The following is a 19754-nucleotide window of genomic DNA, read 5'->3' on the forward strand; positions in this document are numbered from 1 at the left end:
GGTTTTTGGGGAGAGTTGTTTTATTTTACCCTGACAAATAGATAAACTGGTTACAAGAGGTTGATTACTTAGGGTCCTGTAACATAAACCAAATTCTCAGTGATTTGCAATAGACTCTTCTACTGAGCATAATGATGGCTTATGGAAGGTATTCTTTATAGTGATAGCTGTTTTGTAATTAATACTAGTGATGCATTTCACTCCAGCAAGAGGTAGTTTCTCCAGTCTGCCTTATGGTGTCATTTGAAATAAATTCCAGCTCAGATAATATTATTGCAGTGGTAGCAACAGCCAGTGTAAAATTGCAATTCATCACCTTTCTTTGGTGTTGCATACGAACATCCTGGATATTTATTTCTTGTTTTGTCAGAGGAACAACAGTTGTGGGGGGAGGAGGGGAATGGAGTACAGCATCAGCAAAGGGTCATTGAAGAACAATCAAATAAGTGCAAAAAGGTACAGTCGTAGAAAATCTGAACATGGATTTAGGAGGTGGTGCAGTCTAGGGATGCTGGGAAGAGGAAATGAAATGGAAAAGAAAGGCAGACCACAGGATCAAGTAATCAAGAAGGAACAAATTGCAAAAATTGCTAGCTTTGTGATCTTCAGATTCAAAAAGGAGTACTAACCTAATCAAGCAAGTCAAATTGTCATCAGTGAGCTTTTAACCCCATGCTGCTTTTGATCACCTTGTGCCAGACAACACTGAAATGCTTAAAAGGAAAAAAATCTGTCAGACCTTGTCATCTAAGAACAATAAAAGAGGGAAGGGAAGAAGGGATTTTCCGTGTTCATAGGAAGGGAGATCAGAATGATGCCTGAAGAGCGCCTGAAAATGCTTTTGATGTTGTTACTTGTTATCCATTCACTTGAGGAATGATAGCAAGGAGAAGAAGATTATAAATGCTGCTGATCACAGAAGTGAGGCAATGAGAGGAATTCCAAGATGTTGCTGGAAAAGGAAACCAGTAACCCATGCAAAATTCATCCTATTGGGAAAATAACAGTTACCCAGAAGAAAGTTGTTTGACAACTTTTATGTATCAGATGCATGACATGAGTCTTGAGTACTGGCAGGCCTTTTGCTATTTCTGCTTTGGTTTTACTTATCTACGTCTGTTGAAATGAGTGAGAAAAACGTGGAAACACGTTGAAATGGGGAATTTGGCAGCATGTCTGTATTCTGGCATTGCTCATCTGCCAGTGGGAACAGCTAAACAACATTTGCCAACAGTGGTAATTATCAGCCTATAGAACATACATTTTGAAGATTTTTTGTTGTTAGTTTTCTTCAGTTATTTCACTGATCTCACCAAGGAGTAAGAGATATCTGAGGCATAAGACTATGCTGAATTAGGTATATTTCAAATGTGTGATGAAAAGATCCACGTCATGGGAAATCTGTGTTGCAGTTTGGTTTCTAATAAGTTGTACTGGGATATTCGGCAATTGAAGGTAGTTTTTGTGGTGGTTGTTGTCTTTGCAGATAACATAATAGTCAAAGTTGTAAATACTTGAATTAGTCTTAAGGAGATTGCAGATTGGAAGCCTGTTTACAAGTGCTTTGTAGTGAGTGCATTGCTGAGTGCCACAGTACCTGAGCTGAGACTATACATTATTGACATATATTTTCTTCTCCCTTATTTGATTTGCTTATTGGCCATGTGTTGTATGTGCAGGAAGCCATGTACTGTTTTGTGATAAGCTGTGTCTTGGTTGTGCTGTCAGATTCCTTGAGATAATCATAACAGCTACACAAAGGGTGACTGTAATATCTGTGGGGATAGCATGTACCATTTTTTACCTGGGTCTGCAGTCTTGGTGAGGCTTTATTGACTTCAGACTTCATTTGGTTTGACAGATATTTAAGCAATTCTTTCTACTGCATCCTTGATGTCCTTACTTGGCACTGAAGAATGTACAAAATTACTCTGAGATAAATAGCTCATGTCTTTGATATTCTGTGTTCACCAGAAATAATCGTAAAGGTACTGGAGGTTTTTACCCTGTTCACTCTGGACCTTGAGCTCTTTTTGGCCTTTGCATTTTGAAAAATGAGTTAGTTGGTTTATTTTGTAGAACACTTGAACTGAGTTGTTTCCTGTTTCTGTGTCAGGCTCCTGATTATGATGCTGTTGTCATTTGCAAATTCTAGTGCACTGTCTTAATGTTGAACTTCCTGTGTGTGTTTAGGTGCTTCTGGTTGTTTCTTCATGGTACAGGGTAATATCATTTTGATATTAGTGTTGGGAGTGGGGATAAGTGACATTCATTCCTTTCCTTTGTGTTCTCCTTGATGTGGCAGTAAAAAGAACATCCGAAAGCAGCGGATGAAGATCTTGTACAACGCGGTTCTGGAAGCTCGAGAGCCCGGCACGGGCAGGCGGCTCTGTGACCTGTTCATGGTTAAACCATCCAAAAAGGACTATCCAGACTATTACAAAATTATCCTGGAACCAATGGACCTGAAGATGATAGAGCACAACATCCGCAATGACAAGTACGCGGCAGAGGAGGCCATGATTGAGGACATGAAGCTCATGTTCCGCAACGCCAGGCATTACAACGAGGAAGGCTCCCAGGTACTCACTGGGGTCAGCAGCCACGCTTCTCACTGCTGCTTTGCAGGCCTAAACTGCTGTCAGGATGTTTTAACTTGGACTGTTACTCATATTATTTGTTGTGATTGTTTATTGAGCTAAAGTAGAAATTCTCAGAACTTCTGAGAAAGGATGTCTTAGAAGGAAAAGAGCTTTGTTTTCATGGAAGTGGAGAGTGTGGGATATCAGACTAGAAGGCCCAATTTGTTTAGCTCAGCAAAATGAGTCTGAAAGGAATGGTTTTCATTTAGATGTATTTTGTTGGGTGTATCTATATTGTGATGTTTCTTGGGCAGCAAGAACAATGTGATACAGGGTGGTGGTAAGAAACCTCCAGCTGTTTCTGATAAGGAACTTGATCAGCTACTGCACAGGACTTCATCACCAGGATTGGGTTTGAATACCCCAGGGCTGCTCTAGTCCTTTATACCTTGATGGAACCACAGTGGCTCAAGGGATCTTTCATTGCTCAGCAGAAGGGTTTGATGAGGAAGTTGGTAACATAGCTGCCCCTTGCCATTTTGTAGTCTTTGGAATAGAAATGCAGCTTAATTGGATATTTTCCTCAACGTTTGTAGCTCCCTGATTTAGATAGTATCATCAGTTCTGTTTACCTGTGCAAGTCAGTTATAAAGAAAAGCTTATTTCTCAAATGTACACCTTAAATAAAATACTCAGTTTTGCTTTCAGCTTTTCCAAACTAACATTTAAGTGTTTCTTAGGAGCTAGTTCGAACCTAGTCTAAACACAGTAAACCTTGTTTTGGTTGGACTTTGATTACTTTACTGATTAATAGGTGTACAATGATGCCCATATGCTGGAAAAGATCCTTAAGGAAAAAAGGAAAGAGCTGGGACCCTTGGCTGAAGATGATGATGTTGCATCCCCTAAACTAAAGCTAAGTAAGACAACCTTGTGCATTGCCTTGCCTCATTTTAATGCTTAAAACACAGTACAGGCGAACAGATCTTCCTTTCAGAATAGACATGTTCTGCACAGCTGTTAACACTGACCAGGAAAGCAGAACTATATTTTCAAAATCTTTATAGCAATGACATGTCTGTATTTTACAATAAAGTTGTTGCATGTAGTGATTTCTAAGAAAAGTAACTTAGAGTAAAGAAAAAGACTTGGGAATGGGTGGAAGAATTAAGATTTAGTCATAGAGTGTTATCCAGATGTTAAATGGTGCATTATGTGCTCAGTCAAGTAAGGGGCTTCTCAAATTGAGCAAATCTCCTTATTTCACTGATTAAATGTCTGGGATTTCCACAAAATGATAAAAAAAGTGAACTCAATTTGACAGATTATTGAAAGCCATGAGAAACATGGAAATGAAGTTTGCCACATCTGTTCCTCGTGCTGTCGCCCTTACAAACTTGTAAATCTTATGTTCTCTTAATACGTGTTCAGAACTGAGAAAACTGAGATGGATAAAAGTGCATGAAAAGCTTAAAGAAAATAACTGCACACAGTCCACTTGCAAATTAAATGTGCAGCTCCTAGGTAAAGTACAGGTGCAGAGAACTATCAGGAAGAGTCTGTGCAGTGCAGTAACAGAGACCCTGAGTTAATCAAAAAGCCTACCTGATAATCCCATGGGAGGCCTTAATTTATATTTTACTTGCAGTAATCCTTTCTAATTTGGCATAAACATGTTATAAAGGAATCTGATAATATTTTGAATCCTTAACGTTAGTGCTAGCAAAACCCCTGTGATGACAGGATTTTTAACAGCTGCAGAGACAAATTCATGGAGAGCTGTAAGACCAATACAAGTTTAGAGGAATTTGTTGATGATGTGAGGTAGGAAAAGATGTTTTCCATGCTGAAGCCTGAGGAGGCCTTTGCCAGGTGCAGCATGGAGCAACATATTCTGTGTTTGCCAAAGAGAACATTAAGAAAAAAAATTCAGAGTTATGAAAAATAATGGAATGGAAGGAGCTCCATGGTGTGCTCACACCATTAAGTGGTTCTTCCATGAACAATTCTCCGGTGGAAGCTGGAGATGGACAAAGAAGTGTGCAAGTTCTTGGCTTTGTCGTTTTAACTGCTTTTTTCGTTTCTGTGATGTTAGGTAGGAAAAGTGGCATTTCTCCCAAGAAGTCCAAGTACATGACTCCAATGCAGCAGAAGCTGAACGAGGTGTACGAGGCCGTGAAGAACTACACGGACAAGCGCGGGCGGCGGCTGAGCGCGATCTTCCTGCGGCTGCCGTCCCGCTCCGAGCTCCCCGACTACTACCTCACCATCAAAAAGCCCGTGGACATGGAGAAGATCAGGAGCCACATGATGGCAAATAAATACCAGGACATTGACTCCATGGTGGAGGACTTCGTCATGATGTTCAATAACGCTTGCACGTACAATGAGCCGGAGTCTTTGATTTATAAGGATGCTCTGGTGCTCCACAAAGTTTTGCTTGAAACTCGGAGAGAAATAGAAGGAGATGAGGATTCTCATGTGCCCAATGTCACTTTGCTGATCCAGGAACTTATCCATAACCTCTTTGTCTCTGTTATGAGCCATCAGGATGATGAGGGCAGGTGCTACAGCGACTCCTTAGCTGAGATTCCTGCTGTTGATCCCAACTTCCCGAATAAACCTCCTCTGACTTTTGATATTATCCGAAAAAATGTTGAAAATAATCGCTATAGAAGATTGGACTTGTTCCAGGAGAACATGTTTGAGGTACTGGAGAGGGCACGGAGAATGAACAGGTGAGCAAACCCTTATTTTTCAGGTATCCTTTATCATGAGTTTTGCATTTGATGTTAGACAAAAGCTGAAGTTTTTTTAAGGTGTTTGATTTCTTTGATGTGGGTGTTTGGAAAACTAGATCTCACAAGCTCTATCAGGTCTTCAGTGGAATGTTGTCTTTGATTTGAAAACAAGGAAGAAGTTAGTTTTCTGCTAAGAGATCATTTTGACAATAATCTTCCAAAGGAGCACCTTATGACAAACAAGTTCCTGTTAACTTTCAAATTGAAAAAATGAAGAAAGCTGTTCTCTAACTGTTCAAATAGTGAATTACTCTTTTGAGGCAATTACGCTTGGGTGAGTTGTGGTAACACCGTGCAAAAACTAGGAACACTTGCAGGTTTTTGTAGTGTTTTGCTTAATTCAGTAGCTTTTCAGGGTATGTGCAGATGAGACCTTGGCTGTGGAGAGGAGGTAAAAAATTAACTTAAAACATCTACTAAGAGGAGTCTGGATAATTAAAATAAGTCAGTTTTGTTAGTAGTAGTGTTATTACTCAAGTTTTCAGAGGTTAACGGATTGTAGAGGTCCAGTGACAAGTAGCCTTGGTCACAACTAGTTACCTTTGATTTTCCTGGCATTTCAGGGCTGGTGTATACAAAATTACTGTTTTGGATAAACTATAATGCAAATTGACAGTGGACTAACAGGTGAGGCATCACTTAATGCTTCATGGATTCAAGTCAGTCTCTGCTGCTGCTGCTTCTGAGTAGGCACAGAAATCTTTTGGTAGAGTGAAGCTTTCAATTGATCACAAAGAGTGGTGATTGATGAGTGTGTTTAGGCTCCTGTTTGACCCTGCACAAACTGTGTTTTTACTCTGTTGCTCATGTTTTTGTACAGGACTGATTCGGAGATCTACGAGGATGCAGTGGAACTTCAGCAGTTCTTCATTAAAATTCGAGATGAGCTGTGTAAAAATGGAGAGATTCTGCTGTCACCTGCTCTCAGCTACACCACCAAGCATCTTCACAACGATGTAGAAAAGGAAAAGAAGGAAAAGCTGCCCAAAGAAATAGAGGAGGATAAGCTCAAAAGGGAGGAGGAGAAGAGAGGTAGCTACTTTTGTTTCATTAATTTCAAATGTACTAAATGAAAAATATACCCACACATGTGATGTGTTGCTGCAGCTTTGCCTGCTGAAAGGACCTCAATAGTCTGCTTGTCCCCCAGTCTTCCATTTTCAAGTTATGAGAGACTTATTTTATTATGATCTTTATCAGCCAGGCCAGAGGGCTTTTAATAAAGAGATGTAGGTAAATATTAACCCTATGTGAACTCTTTAATCAGAATACATTCAGTAGTAGTAATATTTCAAAGATATTAAAAAAGAAAACAGTAGTTTTTTACTTTCATTTTCTGCTGATAATAAACCTAACAATGAATATTCCCATTGACCTTTTAGTCATTTTCTTTCTGACACGTACTTGATGGTGTGGTCTATGATCAGGGTTTTAATGCTGCTGAAGAGCAGAGGTTTGAAAAGCCTTTTTTGTTTTGGCTACTGTGGATGTGAGGAGGAGTGGGCTTCCACTGTTCTGTAGGGCATGAGGCCTACCCTGAAGGTCCTTTATTTCACAGTTCCTGGCTGTTTCTGTCCATGTTCCATTGTGCACCATGTTTAAAGGGAAAAATAAGCTCTCCGATTGCTCCTTTCCACAGATAGGAGCAGAGCTTTGGCAGTTTTGTCCTTGAATCCTCTTTCTACCATGGTCATCTTCCCTCGCAGATGATAGCAGCAGAAAAGTCTGGTTACTTCAGTCTCAGAGTGAGGCACTGACGTCAGGAATCCTGGCTATTATGAAAATGTGACTTTACTAACATCTGTTTTCCCCTTCTTGAAATAAGAAGCTGAAAAGAGTGAAGATTCCTCTGGATCAGCTGGGCTGTCAAGTTTGCATCGGACCTACAGCCAGGACTGCAGCTTCAAGAACAGCATGTACCATGTGGGGGATTATGTGTACGTGGAGCCTGCAGAGGCCAACCTGCTGCCTCACATCGTCTGCATTGAGAGGCTGTGGGAAGATTCAGCTGGTAAGGATGTCCTTACTGCAGGAAAACACTGGGGTGAAGCTTATTATTATTTTAAGCTTCCAATTTAATTTTTTTTCCTGTGTAGATGTTACTTACTTTATTTGTAGAACTGTTTGGAGCAGTGAGGGTGGTTTTGTTTGTTTTTTGGTTTTGGTTTTTGTGGGATTTTTTTGTTGTTTTTTGTTTTTTTTGGGGGGGGGTTGGATGTTTTTTGGGTTTTGTTTGTTTGTTTGTTTTTTGGGGTTTTTTGGGATTTTTGGTTTTTTGTTTGTTTGTTTCTTTCTTTCTGAGTTGGTTTTTTCCTAAAGGATATTACAAATAGAAAATTCTTTGGACAGCATGTGCTTTTTTTGGTGTTCATATCTGCCTACCCTCAAATTGTAAGCCTTGCAGGGATGGAATTCTAAGTGGGATGGACTCCTTGTGATTTAGGTGCAGATGAACACTGTTTTTCTGTGCTGAGAAATCTGAACCGAAGATGGGCACAGGTTTCCTTTGGTTTAGAAAAATAGTACATATTTGTAAGTTCTTTATAAATCATTGTTATCAATTTGAGTTTGTCATCATGTAATTTGTCACACCATAAAATGAAAGAAATAGTTCTTAAAAACCTTAAAAACAGTTCCCTGAGATTCTTTTAATAATCAGGTGATTGTTGTGTGGACTTCAAAGCCGTTTCAAGGCCTGAAAGTCAAGATCTATAAATAAGAATGAATTTCTCCTTTAGTTTGCTGAGTCAGGTTTTACTGGAGAAATAACAATTGACAGGCTTTTTATAAAACCTTGTTTTCCCCTTCTGAAAAGTTGACTATTGCCCTGTTTAAAAGCAGATTGTTCTTAGTATAAATGACTACATGGCCATTTGATTAATCAGTCAATTTCTAATTGTTCTTACTTGGCTCATGCACTAGAGAATGTCATTTTACTTTTTTTTCTTTCTATCTTCCTTCTCTTTTTTGTTGTTGTTTTCTGTTTTAAAGGAGAGAAATGGCTCTATGGCTGCTGGTTTTATCGACCAAACGAAACCTTTCACCTTGCAACACGAAAATTCCTGGAGAAAGAAGTTTTTAAAAGTGATTACTACAATAAAGTTCCTGTTAGTAAAATTTTAGGCAAATGTGTGGTTATGTTTGTCAAGGTGAGAGACTGTTCAGACTAATTTATAAAACAAGTTAAGCTTTCTGCCATTTCCTGTAGAGCTGTAGGCACTCTTAACATAGAGAAATAACACTAATACCTAAAAAATAATAGGAGTTGCTTCTGTGGGCTGTTTGGATTATCCTTTGCTTCCTGAGATGTGTGGTTCACCCAGGTGATGGAATTTCCCTGCACTGGTTGATTTGAGCTTATGGTCACCCCTGGCTTGGTGAATGTGCCCTTTTTCCAAGTCAAAGCTCAGAAATCTTGTGAAGATGGTTTTAGGCTGCAGATCTTGTATTTGTTAATGCACTGAGTTGGTAAATGAATAAAACCTAACTCTTCTCACATGCCAACCTGTACTGAATTAGCTCCTTCTCCAAGGGTGGGATTTCTTGTTTCTTGTTATTCTTAGTAAAACTTGAATGTCAAACTGGAAGAAGAGAACTCAGTAAAAAGCCTTCTGACAGAGGCATAGAAAAAAGTGAAGCCATGAGAGGGTGTTCAGTGTGAGTCTGCGGGGTGTGGGTGTTGCTGAAATACTTAGTATTTTTCCTTCCATCTGCAGGAATATTTTAAATTGTGCCCTGAAAACTTCAGAGATGAGGATGTCTACGTGTGCGAGTCCCGCTATTCTGCGAAGACAAAGTCTTTTAAGAAGATTAAACTGTGGACTATGCCTGTGAGCTCTGTCAGATTTGTCCCACGAGATGTGCCCCTGCCTGTGGTCAGAGTCGCTTCTGTGTTTGCCAATACAGACAAAGTAGATGAGGAGAAACACAGTGAAACACTGGAGGACAGTAAGGTGGGAGAAAGTATCCTTCATCTTGAAAAGGTATGCAAGGGCAACATTGTCTGTATTTGACAGATAGAGAGTGACAAAATATTAGCCCTTATGGCTTGAGTTTCACCGCATCCAGACACAATAAAATACAAATGGATATAATATTTCTGTTGCAAGTTATATTACAGACATTTGTAAAATAACACAAAATATAAGTAGACATAACAGAAAACAATAAACTGTGTAAATATTTGTTACAAACATCTTTTTTGTGGCCATATGATGGAGTTGGTTGGGTTTTTTACCACTCCAGAAAATAACACTTTTACTGTAAAGCCTGCCCTAAGCCTAAAGAACGAGTAAAATGAAAAGTCTAATTTTAGTTCATGGCAGTGCTGAAATGCTTTGTTGTGCAGCATTTCAGTAAAGCAGTCAGTAGCTAGGCAGCAGTAAGGAATACATAATATTCTATTGTTTGAGGTCTGTCTGTGGTTAATAACTAAGTAGTTTATTGCCAAAATGCTTAAGAATATTTCTGTCCAACATAGTGGATAAAATGGTTCATTTATTGTACCTAAAGTAAGAAAACAAATTATTTTAGGTAAATGTATTAAAATCAGCTAAATTCAATTAGTTTTGTCTGAAATAAATTTAGAGCCATGAAAAAATAAGAGACTCATAAAATATCATAAATCACTAAAAAAACCTAATGAAAACTCCACTTTGCATTTTCTAACAGCACCTGAGAACACAGTACCCAGCACACCCATTCTCAGACACCCAGTGTGTATTAGTGTATTTATTCACATCATGACAAAAGATGGAATTAATTCTGCTGAGAGAACAAAAACTCACAGGGTCTTTTCCTTCCATGCCTTGGTGAGGCAGGCTGTGTTTCCTTGGCTTTCTGGAATCCCAGGCTGAAAGATGAAACGAGGCACAATTTGAGTTTTTACCAAAAAAGTTAGAAATTAAAAAGGGCAGATAGCATGAATTTCTAAGCAGTACATGGAGTGTTCATATTATTGTATAAGAGAGTTGAATCATAATATTTTTGTGTCTGTTAGCTTGGCCATATATTTGGTTCTTGCTTCCTAAGCATGTTACTGGGCTTTAAACCATCAAAGCTGACAAGGCTTGGCTTGACCAGTTTACATTGAAGCACTCGAACAAAAGAGGCCCTGTGAATTACTATTCTGGCAAAATTAGACCTTTGTGAAATAGGAAAGCTTATGACAGACATGGAAGGTATTTTTGGCTTTGCAATTTTAATTCAGGAAACTTTAGCACACACATCCCTGCTTAGTGCTTAGTTGTTAATGTAAAGATAGAGCAAAGCCTTTTACTGGTACCTGGCATCTCTTGATTTCTCTGCTTGCTTTTCCTCTTTCCTCAAGTTTCTAAATGCTTCTTCTTTTGCAGGATAAAGAAGATGTTCCGGTAGAAATGTCCAATGGGGAACCTGGTTGCCATTACTTTGAACAGCTCTGCTACAATGACATGTGGCTGAAGGTTGGGGACTGTGTCTTCATAAAATCACACGGGCTGGTACGACCTCGAGTAGGAAGGTAGGGGCAGCTCCTTTGTTTGCAGTTTACAACTGTAAAAATAACTTGGATGAAAGGGGCTGGTTGCAAAAGGGTATAAAAGAGAATGGGAAAAATGTGAGTGAAGTGTTACAAGGTCTTGGTAGATTGGGGTGGAATTTTAGCTGCCTAACAGAAACCTGGTCCACTTGTACAGTTGGAATTGGCTGTTCTGTATTCATTTTCCATTGATGGTCTTCCTGAACATCCTACTGCCTCATTTGGGAGAAATGGCCTTTCATTTTTGTTGCTGGTTTGGTTTCTTTGCAGAATTGAGAAGATGTGGGTGCGAGATGGAGCCGCATATTTCTTTGGCCCAATCTTTATACATCCTGAAGAAACTGAGCATGAGCCAACTAAAATGTTCTACAAGAAGGAGGTGTTTTTGAGTAACTTGGAGGAGACCTGTCCCATGACTTGCATTTTAGGTAGTTATTAACAGCTTTAATCCAATGGACATCTTTTCCTACACAGTCTGAAGTGATTGAAGTCAATGTGTAGGTTTGATTCCAAGTATGTCTTTGTCATTGAGGGAGGGAGGAGATATTATTCAGTGAATTTCTAATATCCGTTCCTGCCTGTGGGACCTGTGGTGAGAAGTCACTATAAGGAGGTTTTCTTACAATGAGGGAATTACTTGTATGGTATGAAAGTGAACATTGTTTGCAGCCAGAGAACAGAAAACTCCATTACTCTTGGATATTAATGTAATTACTCCAGTGCATATTACCTGGAAAGTTGAAAAGAGGGGAGGGGAAGGTTGAAATTTGATTTGTTGCAGAAGATGATGGCTGTGTACTGTGTTTTGGAGTTATGATGCTGTGATAAATATGGTAACTGACAGTGATCATGGGGGCTTGTGATTTTTTGGGTTCTCTAGTTCTTAAAAAAAAATTTCCAAAAGCTGCATTAAGTTGCTGTATGTTTCTTGTGAGTGCCATTATTTGGTTGGAATATCAATTGATGTATTTTCCGTAGTTGTGCCAAATTCCAGGAATCTTCTTCCAGACTTACGAGACAGGCAAAAAAATGGACTTTCCACACTTCTAAAAGAGAGTCTGCAAGTGTGGCTGCCTTCTTACCCAGCTCTTTCATTTCTGCAGGAAAGTGTGTCGTTCTGTCATTCAAAGACTTCCTCTCCTGCAGACCAACAGAAATCTCCGAAAACGATGTTTTTCTTTGTGAGAGCCGCTACAACGAAAGCGACAAACAAATGAAGAAATTCAAGGGGTTGAAGAGGTTTTCACTGTCTGCCAAAGTTGTAGATGATGAAATATACTATTTTAGGTAAAAATGTAAGGGGAATGAGCACTCTTCTGGATTGTTGTGGACTGGCAGCTAAGCCCCCACCTACCCTCTTGGTCACTGCCCCACAGTGGAATAGGGGAGAGAATTTGAAGGGGCAGAAGGAAGAAAAACTCCTGGCTCAAGTTAAAAACAGTTGGAAAAGTGAAGCAAAGCTACATGCACAAACAGAGCAAGATAAGGAATTAATTCCCTACTTTTCATCAGCAGGCAGATGTTTAGCTGTTTCGTGGAAAGCAGGGCCTTGGCGCATGGAATGGTTACTGGGAAAGACAAATGCCATAACCCTGAATGTACCCTGTCGTCTCCTTCTCCCCATGTTTTATTGCTGAACACGGTGTCAAGAGTATGAAATACCCCCTCAGTTGGTTTGGCTGAGCTGTCCTGGTTTCTCCCAAATCACTGCCCAACCTCAGCCTGCTGGGGCACAGAGTAGGGAAGAGGAAAGGCCTTGATGCTGTGCTGTTCAGCACTAATTACAGCAGAATGTGTTATCCACACTGTTGTCTCACAGGTCCAAAGCAATTAACCCATCCCAGCCTGACCCAGGACATCCACAGAAGTCAGAGTTGTAATTTCAGAGAACCACACTCTTGGGAAGAAATCCAGATAGCATCAGTCTTTTTATGATCTTAATACCAATGGATGTTTTATTTTTCTTCCTCTGACTTCAGTAAAAGTCTTTACTTTATCAGATTGGTACATTCTCTTGGATATTGTGAAAGTACTGAAGTGATCATTATGAGTAAGGAACACCTGTTGGTGAACATTCATATTAGTAAAATAAAAATATTAAGTTCTAACTTAAGTAAAATGTGACATCTAAGGAAGCTGTGGTATTAACTGCCTTCTATTGTTGAATTTTATCCTTGTATTGAAGTCCCCTTCTAACCCATAAAAAATCCTTCTAACAAGCGACTGAAATGAAACACTGGCCATAGACACAAAATTAGTTCTGCTCAGGGTTCTGAAAGGAAGCATAGGCACATCTCAAGTCACCATTGTTTCTGTATTGTTCAGTCAGAAATTAAGAAAAGTTGATTTTCTCTTCAAAAACAGGTTTTGTCTCCTATACGGTATGAGTCTGTTCTCAGCTGCTTTTTGTCTTCCTCCTCCACCTTCCAGAAAACCCATAGTTCCTCAGAAAGAGCCATCTCCTCTACTGGAAAAGAAGATTCAGCAGCTGGAAGCAAAATTTGCTGAGTTGGAAGGAGGTGATGAGGACATGGAAGAGATGGGAGAGGAGGAAGGTGATATGACTGAAACACCTTCTATGCCTCAGCTTCAGGCCCCCTTAGCCAGTGATTTGGATATAATGCCTTATACTCCACCACAGGTAAGGACTTTCCTTCAGGAGCCTTTAAACCTTTATATTCCACATTCTTTTCCCAATCCAAATGAAGAAAGTAGCATTTTATCATATGCAAAGGATTTATACTGAAGTTTACAAGTATATGAAGTAAATGACACAAAACAATTTTGGCATGTCCAATATGATATCCAGGTGATAATGTTTCGTTCCATTAAAATATTTTTAAAGAAAATCATTCAGCTGAGAAAAATCCAGGGTATATTTTTATGTATTAGTATTGTTTCTAATAATGAGGTTTTCTGTGACACTTATTCAGAAGTATCAGGTCTCTACATAAAATTTAAATAAATATATGATATAAGAACTTGTATCATTTATATAAGTTTTCTTACACAAGCCCTGGAATTTGTGTAACTGAGTGTGGAAGCAGAGTGAGTAACTGCTTTAGCTAGAAATTCAACTAACCAAAAAAGTTTATTTGCAACTAGGTTAAACCCTTTATCTGTGTCAACACACTCCCACATCCAAGCTAATGCCAGTCCTAAAGAGACGATGGGAATGATCTGCTGGGAGCAGGAGGGAGTTTCAGACACTTTTGTGACCAGCAATGTGGATTTCTGCTGCAGTACATTGAAAGGATGTGACCCCAGGGTAGAAATGTCTTTGGATGTTGTGAAAGAGTTGCTGAAGTTGAAAGCTTTTGCCTGGTTTGAGTGTGATGTTTTGCCATGTGGGAAACCACCAAACGAATTTTCCTTTGCAGGGTTGCTCGCTGCTCTTGTTTAACATGCTGAATTTTATAGGCAGCTTGAAAAATCTTGAAGAGTATTCCAATAGAAGTGAAATTTTATCTAACAGCTATTAAACCCCAGAACTTTTAAGCTTTTTTTTTTTCTTCTGCCAACAAAGAAGCTCTCACAATACCTAAGTGAGGAGACAAGACAAGTGAATTTGTGGCATTGTAGGGCTTGGCAGATGGGTGGGTGATGCTTTCCTGCTGCAGCTTTCTGTGAATCGAGTCAAAGTACATGTAAAAAAAGATGTGCAGCTTCATTCTTTGCTTCAGCAATATGGCTGAGAAAAGACATAAAAGGGGCTCTGATTGATTTCTTCTTTTAACAAGTCTGAAAGCAAATATGCAGTTATCTGGCTCCAGAGGAAAAGACTGTTCATTTAAAGTGTGTGTATGGGAGATGGAAAAGATCTGAGAATGCAAGAACCAAATTCGGAATTCTTATGATTTCTCCAAGTCCTGTTTGCCCTTCCAAACTGGTGGGGAGGCTTTTACATTAGATTACTGTTACCAAAATTGTTGCAAGAACTATATTGGCTGAAACAGCTGGTAAACTTGTAGCTCTCTATTTGCAAATGTATCAGAGGCCAAACATATAATTAGATTTCCCTCTTTTTGCCTTGAGAATTCTGCATCTGCCTGTGTGGGCTTGCCCAAGAAATCAGGATGGAATTGTATCTGCCCTGTATATCATCCCAAACCCTGTGTGAAGTTTTCTTCACTTCCTGTGGACGAGATGTCTTTAGGTTCATAATGAAAACCTCAAGGGTGGATTGCAAGTTAGTACAGTGAAGTTTAGAATCACATTTAAATGGGCCCCAGTTCATCTTGCTTAAATTGATAAAACTTTTAAAACATTTTGGGATTACTAAAACTTTGTTTTTAGCTGAGAGGAGAGTATTGAACTGTGGAGTCAAAGCAGCAAGTAGAAGGAGTCAGTAGCATGGTCAGGATTTCAGGAGAGGAAGGAAAACAGTTGAATATATTTTTGTTTCCTTTTTTACCTTTTTTTTTACCTCCACCAGGTACTTAGAAACAATGGCACTTTTCAAGCTGTGACAGATTTGTAATATTTGGGGTATGAGAAGGGCCTTCAGAGGGTTTTAATGCAATGATACATTTACGGATCTTATTGGTCAGAGTATGGATAAATTATGGTCTTCTATGACAAATACAGGTGGAAGGGCCTTCAAAAAGAGGCTCCAGCTGTGGTATCTCAGTACAGAGATGTCAGAATAGGTTGATTTTTTGGTGGCTGAAAACATCAAGGAGCTCTCACCGGGGGGCGTCCATAGTAGAAAAAGCAAAGGAGCAGAATTTTTGTTACTCATCAACATAAGAACATGCTGTGAGTCTGTGGTGCAGGTAAACAGTGATCGAGACTGGGCTTGGGTTTTTCAGGGAGAAATGGCTACTTACGTAATGAGAAGTGGACACTGGAGAGAAAGGAAGGTCTGGCAGGCAAAATAACATTTAGAAGGTAGAACGAGGGAGAGTAGGCATTGCAAAGGCCAAGGAAGAAGTGGGGAAGCATTTTCCTAAAACGTGCAATGGCAAATAAAATATTTTACTCAACTTGTGTTGGCAATGTCTCTGAACAGCTCGATGGACGAAATCTGTGACATGACACAATTCCTTTTGTTCTCTTCTGGCCTTCTCTTTTGTGCACTTGTGGTCATAACTGCTTTTTCTCACAGTCCACTCCCAAGTCTGTTAAGGGCAGCACCAAGAAGGAGGGATCAAAAAGGAAGATCAACATGAGTGGGTACATCTTGTTTAGCAGCGAGATGAGAGCTGTGATTAAAGCTCAGCACCCAGACTACTCCTTTGGAGAGCTCAGCAGACTTGTAGGAACTGAGTGGAGAAACTTGGAAGCAACAAAGAAAGCAGAATATGAAGGTAAGCAAAAACTGAAATGCTGAACTTTTTTCTGCCTTTTTTTCTTTCTCAGCACTTTCTGTTGTCCAGATGACAGGTTTAATAAAAGAAAATGTTTGTTTGTGTTCTGGACGTACCTTAAAGAGAAGTTCATATTGAAAGATGACTGAAGAGGAGCAAAGAGCAAGTTTCAGTTATGTAGAGCACAACTGATAATTTAAATGTCTTTGCCACAAGTAACCAAATTAACAAAGACCAGAAAAATGGGGACAAATTAGAAGTAAAGGGGTATGGAGCTCCTGGGCTAGAAGTCAGTTGGAAAAATATTTTGTCAATGTTTCCTAAAGAAGGACTGATAGGTATTTTGGACGAGAAGCTCTTGAGAGCTGTAGCAGCAGGTAAGAAAGGCTTACAGGGGAGTGGGGAAAAGTTCATTGTCAACAGTACTTAGAGCCCTAAGAGGCTTTGTACTGTACTGTAAATATGACCTATTTTTCAGTACAGTATTAATCAACTCTCGTAACTGATTTTGTCAAGAGGTTTCATATCCTGAAGTAAGCCTAGGAATATTTCATAATCATGAGATACTTTAGACCTATCTTTCATCCCTTTCCTCCCTTCTTTTCCTCAATTCCTTCCCTCCTTTCCTTTCTTTGCCTCCCTCCTTTTCTTCCCTCCCTCCTTTCCTTCCATTCCTTCCCTCCTTTCTGATAAATAATCATTGTGTTTTAACTTTTATTTGATTAAAGTAAAATACAGCTGATCTTTAACAGCCAGCCCCTACCCAAGCCAAATACATGGGCTTAACATCCATAGTTATTTCTCTAGTTAATAGCATGTCAACACTATTAACTACTGTACTGATGCAACATCATTGAAAGAAAATGCTCCTTTGGATAGGAACATTTCAACACCCTGGAAAGTTATGGCCCAATTAGGTTATAACTTTGAAAATGAGATTTGATAGGTTTTCTGCACACTCATAACTTGAAGGCAGCTTTGATCTTGAGGCTAGAAGCTTGCATGCTGTCACTGTCCACTCTCAGCCACCACAGTCCTCTCTGAATTTTCAGTAGCACCTCTTTACAGCTCTGGAGGGTAACATAGCACCCTTTGCTCTGTGCAAGTTTGCTTTGCAAATGCTGTGGAGGGAAATGGTAACGCTCTTTCTTTGTGAGACTACTGGGGCCTTACTTTGTTCTGTAGTTGTTTCTTTTTACACCCTTCTAGGTGCATGTGTGATCTTTTTATTGGCAGATCCCTCCTTAAAGCCTCATCCTTCAGCAGGAGGATGGCTGGCATGTCACTGCTTCCTTGCTTAGAGCAGCTTAAAGTCCTGCACTTCTGCAGGAAGGCTCTGTTTGTCCACCGTGTTAATGACTGTCTGTGTGCTTCCTTTTTAATCTTCCTTCTCAATTAAAATTTTCCAAAGCTTTTGGAGTTTGAGCTTCAGTTTCCCTGGCTTTGTGTCTGTCCCAAACTAGACTTAACTTTTACTTGGTTTAGAGGGGTTGGGATGGGGTAACAAAGTGTCCAAATTGTGTTTGCTTACCCTGTGTGAAAGGAGAGAAACTCCACTCCTTCCCCTGTGAAGAGCCAAAATTCGTGGGTTCCCTGGTGTGGATGTGAACCAGGGAGCAGGGAGTGGGCATGGTTTGACACCTCAGTTAAAAAGGGCCCTTCCATTTTCTGGTGAAAAGTGGTTTACATTTTAGATCCATTTCGACCCACTGAAAGTTTTGTTTGGTTTATTAGGGTATTAGTTGGTTTTTTTAGCAGTAATTGAGTAAAGAAGAAGCAGTGTTGGAAGTGCCTGCATGGCTAAATAAAGTAAAATAAAAGGGATTGAGGGAAAGGCCTGTTGTAAGGGAAAGCTCTGTTCGAAGCAGGTCTCTTTCCTGTCTCTTGAGATGTGTTGGAAATGTTTGAATGCTCTCAAGTCCTGGCCTATGTGATTTGGGTTTATTATTGAGTATTAGGGTGGATGCTTTAGGCTGAACTTTCAGATACCTCCTCGAGTTCCCTTTGGCAGTGTTATTCCATTTGTTACTTCTATGGCAGTCAGGGCATGGGTAGGGGCTAGATAAAACTTGACTACTGTCCTACATCAGGTCCTTCTTCAAACCTCAGCACTCTGAAGTCTGATAAAGCTGAACACTTAACAGTAATTTCTCATTCATCAGAGTGTCTCTTTTGCTTTTGTTTGACCATTTTTTGTTTTCTAGCTGGCCAAAAGTAGGTGAGAGTCAGAACAACTGCTTCATCTTTTCCCGAAGTGCTTGCTGTGCTCTGGAGAGGATTTTCTCATTTTTCAACTTCAGGATCTACCTTTAAATATCTTGTGTATTTTGTGCTCAACTACATCTGAGTTGCCTGTATTAAATGTAGGAATTTCTCTGCGTCGTCATCACTCCCTGAAATTGCAGAAGTGGGAAGAAGGAAGGAAATGCCTTTGGAAATGAAACTGGTCTTTGAGTGTATGGAAGTAGTGCTAGAAGCTGCACAAACAGGTTCTAGAGGAGTCGAAAGTGTGATAGATGTTCAAAGTTATGTCCTAGTGGAAGTGAGAGCACTGGCAGGATGCATAACTTAATCTCCTTGATGAACTTCTTCTTAGCCTTCTTTTGACAGAGGACCTTGATTGCTGGCTTAGTGTCAGTTTCCATCTTTCACCAACTGCAAGAGAACTCATAGCCCTGCATTCATTGTTGTTAAAATTTGCTGGAGATGTATCCTGCATCCATTTTTTCTTCCTTGTTCCTCATTGTGCCAGTCAGACACAACGCTCAGACTAAACAAAGCAGGAACTTACATGCCCCTGAAGCACCTGGAGTGGGCATTCAGTATTTCTCCTTTTTTGTTTGCTTGGCTTTTGGTTTTGTTTTTTTTTCTTTCTTCTTCCCATGACCCTTTGCCCTTCCCTTAATATAAAATTGTCCTCTGGTCAGATTACCCTGCAGTAGATCTTTTGTTCTTGCAGTCACAATGAGAGACTTGATTGAGATAATGACCAGATTCATCGTACAAAGGACACACATGACCTCCAGTGAGCAGCACAATGTGAGTTAGACATCTTCAGAAAAAAAAATCCCAAAAACCTCATAGGGGACGAAACGGGGAAATGACAGAAGGAGGCAGAGAAAAATATTTTTGGTTTATCAAACTGCTGCTTGTTATGTTCCAAAAACTAAGGACCAGTGTGCACTAGGGAAACTTTCCAAATGCTCCCCGATTTTGCCACCACTTTTCAGCTGCGTCAGTAGTAAAATATACGGGGAGCCCACAAATGACCGTGCCACCAGCTGGCACTGCTGTCTGCTCTTTGTAGCATTCTTTAGGGCACACACCTGGCAGATGTGGGGCTTCAATTCCCACAGCAGCTGGTAGAGGTTCCACCCAAGAGCTGCTGGCCTTGGCTGCAGCTGGTTTGGCTGAGCCAGTGGTGTCAAAACAGGGAATGTTTTGCCATGTCCTAGTGCGGGCCGAGCCTAGTGCTGGACTGCTGCTTCATGTTGGTAACACTGGTGTTATTATCATCAAATTTGTTCTTTTAATTTTTTTTAAT

The 19754-nt window shown here is 39.9% G+C and overlaps 1 protein-coding gene across 7 annotated transcripts in view; it reads left to right on the top strand.

The window, feature by feature from the left end:
- The window catches only part of PBRM1 (polybromo 1), a 52410-nt gene that overhangs the window by 22635 nt on the left and 10021 nt on the right, over window positions 1-19754 (top strand). For 6 of the 7 annotated variants that reach the window (XM_066195128.1, XM_066195131.1, XM_066195129.1 and 3 more), the window contains 12 exons: window positions 2306-2582; window positions 3397-3502; window positions 4678-5320; window positions 6204-6415; window positions 7209-7394; window positions 8375-8532; window positions 9100-9366; window positions 10738-10883; window positions 11172-11329; window positions 12005-12188; window positions 13332-13542; window positions 16009-16210. In XM_066195128.1, the coding sequence (XP_066051225.1) occupies window positions 2306-2582; window positions 3397-3502; window positions 4678-5320; window positions 6204-6415; window positions 7209-7394; window positions 8375-8532; window positions 9100-9366; window positions 10738-10883; window positions 11172-11329; window positions 12005-12188; window positions 13332-13542; window positions 16009-16210 (2750 nt within the window). The remainder of the gene's footprint in view (window positions 1-2305; window positions 2583-3396; window positions 3503-4677; window positions 5321-6203; window positions 6416-7208; window positions 7395-8374; window positions 8533-9099; window positions 9367-10737; window positions 10884-11171; window positions 11330-12004; window positions 12189-13331; window positions 13543-16008; window positions 16211-19754) is intronic. The other variant, XM_066195130.1, reaches the window with a different exon arrangement.

The sequence above is a fragment of the Chamaea fasciata genome, unplaced genomic scaffold (genome assembly GCF_029207755.1).
Source record: "Chamaea fasciata isolate MVZ Bird 193981 ecotype frontalis unplaced genomic scaffold, bChaFas1.0.hap1 SCAF_13, whole genome shotgun sequence".
NCBI classification, from domain to species: Eukaryota; Metazoa; Chordata; class Aves; order Passeriformes; family Sylviidae; genus Chamaea; species Chamaea fasciata.